Here is a 6,122-nt window from a genome sequence, read left to right on the forward strand (position 1 = left end):
TTTTTTTGGTTTTGGCTGCTTGGGGCGGCCAAAACCCTGGAGCCGGCCCTGATTAAAATGCATATTGTTTGCTTGCACCCTGTTAACCAACACATCCCTGTGAATTAGGGAAGAATTGCTATCCCGTTTCACCAATAGATAAACCCTACATTCTCCCACCCTGCCCTATACTGCAGAAGGTTCCAGCTTTCCATGCTGTTATGAAGAAGGGGTGGGAAAGGGTGAAGAAGGGGGATCTTTCTTCCCTATCTCATCCCACACACAAACCCTTCCCCACATCCTGCCCCTCCATTGTCCCAGTTTTCCCCAACTGGAAGGAGAGAAGAGACACTCTACAACCCCACCCCTCACACAGTTATTTGGGCTCCCATAGCCTTTTGTTCTCTCTCATTCTACATTGGTTAAAAAAAAGACTTTCTAGCAATTGCCTTGTGCTTGTTAGTGAACAATGTCAAACTCTGTAATGTTTAAAATTTCACTGTATGCAACAATTAATGGCTGGACTTCACAGTACAAGTGAAATCTTGCAGGCATGCATGCTTGGAAGGGAACTGAAACTTTCTCACTTATTAACAAAAGCACAACATGCCATATCATTTCTAAAACACTTCATGGTCCAAAGCAGCTAGTAATTGCATCCATTATCTACAATTGTTCCTTGCTTTAGCAGGGGCAAGTTATGCAAACTATAAACCAAAGCAATTGGAACTCTTGATAGGAAGGAGAGGAAATAGAAATACCATATGAACAGGACAATTTTAACTACTATTGTGCTAAACTCTGCTTGTAAAGCTGGACTTGCTCCACTGGATTCCATAGAAATATGGTGCATTTCTACCAGTGGATCTGAGAGCAGAATGTGACTAGTTAAGTATATCTCACACACACACTCAGGATTTCACGGTTATAGGTGACACATTTTAAAAAGCAAGTCTCTTACCTGAATGGTGATCAAGGGATACTGAAAAAGAGACCAGGGAAAGAGACTGTAAGTGTTTGAGGAAGCAATAATAGTTGTTTCAGCACTGAATGAATAACAATTTTAAAAACAATTTTAGATGTTAAGGGCCCAAATCTACAGTGAGTATTCAAGCAAGATTTTCACTGAGTTCAGTAGGAATTTTATCTGAGTAAGAACCACAAGGTTTGGCCCTAAATGCTGAAGATAACATATAAAAAGGAAGAGGAGATGAGGGCATAAGACACCATGGAACCAGGGGTGGCTCTATGTATTTTGCTGTCCCAAGCATGGCAGTCAGGCGGCTTTCGGTGGCGTGCCTGTGGGAGGTCTGCCGGTCCCGTGGCTTCGGCGTACCCGCCACCTAATTGCCGCTGAAGCCGTGGGACTGGCAGACCTCCCACAGGCATGCCGCCGAAGGCTCCCTGACTGCTGCCCCCACAGCGACCGGCAGGCTGTCCCCCGCGGCTTGCCGCCCCAGGCATGTGCTTGGTGGGCTGGTGCCTGGAGCCGCTCCTGCCTGGAACAGATTCTGATCTCACTTGTACTGGTGCAAACCAGGAGTACAGTTACTGTTACAATGCTGTACCTAAGATCAGAATCAGGCCTCCTCTGTCTCATCCATCCACACTCTCAGATTATCTAGCACCTTTCAACAGAGCAAAATCCTGCTCTCTCCTGCACAGGTAAGGGGTGAGAATAAGGTGCAGGAAGCCTATTCTCCACAGTCAAGAAGCCAGCCAGGACCCCTCCACGTGTTGCAATAAGTATAATATCCCCAAGACAGATAGTCTGTTGGTGGCAGTGTCTAGATTCTCTCCCCTTGCAGATGGCTTGTGAGCCTGTCGCCATGGGCGGCACATGCTAAATGGGAACAGTAGGAGTGGGCCACGTGAAATTGCTTGTTGGAGCAGTAAAGATCACCTGGCACAGACTCTCCTTGAAGCTCCTTGCCCAGCAGGAGCAGGAGGGCTCTTGGGCCAGGTGCACAGCGGTCTACATGCTAGTGCTGCTCTGTGTGGCTGCTGCATGTAAGGGCAGGACTTTGTATGTGCAGTGTTAAGGTTCCAGTTCAAATGAATATTTCTCCTTCAGTTTCTGCAGAAATTCAGCTCCAATTCTGTCCAACAAGTGCATATTTAAAGGTTGGACTGGGGCTGATGGGGTAACACCCACCAATTTACCATCCAGGTGGGGCGCCTGGATAATTCCGGTCTCTGGCCACACTCACCGTCTCCTGAACAGGCCTAAAATGGGTATCGAGAGCGACAACTCGAAACAGCACTGAAAAGACATGGGCAAGAGATCAACATTAGCTCTCCTCGATCTTCTGAGCTCCAGTTTGGTCCATACCCCCACTTCAGCTAGTTTTCCAGCACTCCCCTCTTGAAAAAGGAACAGGTAAATCACAGCTAGGATCTGTGCCCACAGTGAAGAGGGTTCCGGCTCCATCCTTTCATTCGAGACACTTTCCATGGTATAACTTTCCATGGGACTGAATTCCCTGAACTGGCCTAACAGCAGGGAATGCTTTTCTCCAGAGGTTTGTCTAGCCCACTAAAGGAAAGGGAGTGGGTTGGTAGTCAGATAGCCTGAGTTCTGTTACTGACTCCCTGTGTGGCTTTAGGCAAATCCCCTTTTTTATCTCCATTTCTCCACTGTAAAATGTGCCCACCTCCCCCGTAGAGGTATGTCAGCATTAATCTAGTTAATCTCTGCACAGGGCTTTGAGCACATAAAAGTGCAAGTGTTATTAAGAAGCAGTCATCTCTGATTAGAGCAGTTTGCCCGATTCAGAAGTGATTCGCCAGTGTCTGCACAGCAGGTAATTCTGTGTGAGGACCTTCCCTCACGGCCTCTCCTACTGCGTGCTCACCATGTACTTGAAGCTGGAAAGCCCAGCCATGGCCACAGATGTGGAACTATAGCTAGAAAGCCATTGGGCAGTGCTCTAAGCATCTATTCATGGCTACGAGTGCCTGGGAGCCATAACAAGGCAGCAGCAGTGAGAGTAGGGGACAAAGGGAGTGACTGTGGAAAGAGAGTGAATAAAGACTGGGGAGTGAGCTGGGATTTTGACAGTCACCCACCAGGTGCTCTCCTGTGTCTGAGGGTGGCTTCCTCAGCTCCACTGCAGACATTAGCAATGATTTTACTTTAAGGTGCTGAGTAGTCAGCCCAAATCCACAACATTGTCTGCTCTGACTTGCATTTTGCAGAGCAGTTCTCTCTCTCACTCTAGCTCAGGATATTGGTTCCCAGAGGAAATGACATTAAGTAAAGCAGTATCCACATTCACCTGTTTGTCCTGGCTTGTAGATGGGTTTGTCTGTCTGGACAAAGACAACGCTGTCCACATTCTGAATCGCCACCGACCTCCTCTCTGTCAGCCTGACTGTGGCCCCTTTGGCAGAGAAAGTGATGAAAGCCAAGGGGGAAAAGGTGGCACGAGGAGCCTGGGAGGGATGCAAAATATAAGGGGAGAATATTCAGCTTAGACCATTCCCTCCAGGAGCAGTTTACCTGCAGCATGAAGTGTACTATAGATGCACCCCACACCTCAGTTCCACTGCCAGCTCTGTCTCTTTCTCAGATCTATACTGATTCTATCTTCCCATATCCCTCTCTTCTCTCACACTGCAGCTCTCCCCTGCCTCCTCCCCCCCTCCATTTCTCATTCCTTCCAGCTCTTATTTCTCCCTTAGTCTCCCTCCTCTACTTTACCCTTTCCTCTCCCATCGCTAATTCTGTAAGATCACTTGTTTGATCATACACATTTTCCATGATTACTTTTTTTTCTTTATTGAAATGTAAATTAAAGTCTGTACCATGAATCTGATGCACTGGAAGAAGTAATTTCCTCTCACAGGCTGCTCAAAAATAGTGGTGTTGGAACCGCTGTACTCCAGGACGACACTCACAGACACCGATTCATTGAGGTTGTAGAGCTGCAGGCAGGCCTGATCCGGAGAGCTGCTCTGCAGCACTGATGGCACCATCAGGATGTACTGTCTATGGAAATCAAACAACACAAATTCATTCAAGAGACAAGGGGGCAGATAGGAAGGAACACCCTGTTTGGGCGAGGTCACACAATGGTTATGGAGAAGTAAAGGACTTTTTCATTATAGGTTCAGATCTAACATAGGACCCCAGACAGCTCTGCTAATTGCCAACAATCCCTCGCAGCCGCTTTGCTATTCCTGGGCTTCCCACACAGCTCTGCCGATGCCCCTCAATCATGCTCTGCAGTCCCCCATGTTATGAATCCTGGAAGCCCATACCTATCACACCACACCTTGCTAAACTACCACAAAATGTAACATGTCTGAGCTTATAGGCATAGGAAAGGGAACAGTAATAGCAAGGTGTAAAAAGTCTGTTTTGTGCTCAGATGAGAAGCAATCAACCCATTTCATAGAATCATAGAACATTAGGGTTGGAAGAGACTTCAGGAGGTCATCTAGTCCAACCCCCTGCTCAAAGCAGGACCAACCCAAGCTAAATCATCCCATCTAAGTTAGAATTCAGCCTAGGCCTCCAGATATAAAAGGTGGCAGCAGCAGCAGTATTTTCTGTGTCACCAAACCCTTCAATAAATGAATGACTCACAGCAAACACATATCATTAGTAAAGAACGTGGTATTTCTTACAGTTCAGGAGCATATGCAGCTGTTAGGTGACTGACAAGGGCACTCAGAAAAAATTTCAGCAGCATCTTTGTCCACGGAGACAAGGGAAATGCAGAGATATAATCACCCAAGGGACAGCACGTTGTCTGAGATTTTAATAGCCCTTGGACATTCCTTGCTCAGAGTTGCACAATGAAAGAGCCTGTTCCTCAACTCCTCCCTGACTCCGTTTCTCTCACCTGAGTTGCTGATGGCTTTATAAGCCCAGCAAGGGGTGGGGATCCTAGTCCATCCCACTTTTTCCAAGACCATCCCCAGAACCTATCACAATCCACTCCAGCTCCCTGTCCTCCAAATTGCAGCACTTGTTGCAGTTTTCTAATCATCCATGCAAAATGTCTTCAGTGACTTGGCTTGCTTCTAACACTGATGCTTGGCACAGGGAAGCAGGAAATGACCCAAAGCAGAACGAGCATGTTAAACTAGTTTAAGGCTTGAGTTTTTTCCCCCCTTGATTCTGGAGGAATTCACCTACCAGGTTGACAAGCTGTTTGCAGTGGATTAACTTTACATGCATATTTTGATGCTTGATCCTTGCTGAAATCTGTGTGCACATTCCTGGAATAGAAAGTGAACAGAGTAGAGCACGTCTCCCTCGCTTCACCACCGTCTTGACTTTTGAATATGATGATGATGAGACTGAAGAATAGGGAAACCAGAGCTAGAAACAGATCTAGGTCATTCACACCTAGCCCAGGGGTCCCGGGGGGTGGGGGGGAAGGGGGCGTCAAGAAATGCGGGGGTTGGATGGGGCAGGAGTCCCGGGGGGCGGGGGCGGGCCACGACCCTCTCGTGGGGTGAGGAGGGAACCGGTTGTTAAGATTTTGGCAGCTCATCACTGCTCTCCCTGTTGTAGCCAATGCTGAATGTCTGCTGCAGTCTATTCTTCAAGGCTTTATCCATTACTCAAACAATGTGCTTCCACCAAGTCCCTAGGTATTTGCTAGCACTCCTGGATCTCAGTTTTTCCCCAGTCAGGATACAAGTAATTTCAATGGAAGTTACTCAGATCCTGCAAGAGGAAAATAGGGTCCCTGCTCTTTAACTGGAATCCCCTCCTTTTGTTTTGAAAGAGGACACAAAGCCCAGCTCTCCCCACCTCACCACACAAAAACAAGAGGCAACACTGGAAAATAGTTGTTTGATGTTTGAGATTCCTGTGCTCCAGAGTTATCACAACAATGGGATTAAACATCATCCACTTGGAGCCACATTGGCATGGTTTTATTCCTGACCAGCTCTAGTGCCAATAAATAAAGCTGCAGAAGACCTGTCTGCCTCCCTGCAGCCAACGCAGGATTGTTCTGTTTCAGAAACAGATCAAGCAGCTCATCCTCAAAATTTCGCTTAACACAAATTTCTTGGCAAAAGGGTTATTTTCACATTAAAAAAATTACAAAAATACACACATTTGTGTTTTTAGTGCAAAGTCTTTTTTGAAGTTGAATGGCCCCAATGTTGCATAAAAGCAC

At 46.9% G+C, this 6,122-nt stretch overlaps 1 protein-coding gene across 1 annotated transcript in view; it reads right to left on the bottom strand.

Annotated features, from left to right (window-relative positions):
- The window catches only part of LOC112120765 (ovostatin-like), a gene marked incomplete at its 3' end in the record, with an annotated part of 26,317 nt that extends 21,641 nt beyond the window's left edge, over positions 1–4,676 (bottom strand). The window contains exons 1-5 of the mRNA XM_024219915.1: positions 4,612–4,676; positions 3,787–3,970; positions 3,258–3,414; positions 2,190–2,242; positions 941–961 (exon numbers count right to left, since the gene is read on the bottom strand). Of these exons, the coding sequence (XP_024075683.1) occupies positions 941–961; positions 2,190–2,242; positions 3,258–3,414; positions 3,787–3,970; positions 4,612–4,676 (480 nt within the window). The remainder of the gene's footprint in view (positions 1–940; positions 962–2,189; positions 2,243–3,257; positions 3,415–3,786; positions 3,971–4,611) is intronic.
- Between the last annotated feature and the right edge of the window lie 1,446 nt (positions 4,677–6,122).

Source organism: Terrapene carolina, unplaced genomic scaffold (genome assembly GCF_002925995.2).
Source record: "Terrapene carolina triunguis isolate 2854851 unplaced genomic scaffold, T_m_triunguis-2.0 Scaffold733, whole genome shotgun sequence".
Classification (NCBI taxonomy): Eukaryota; Metazoa; Chordata; order Testudines; family Emydidae; genus Terrapene; species Terrapene triunguis.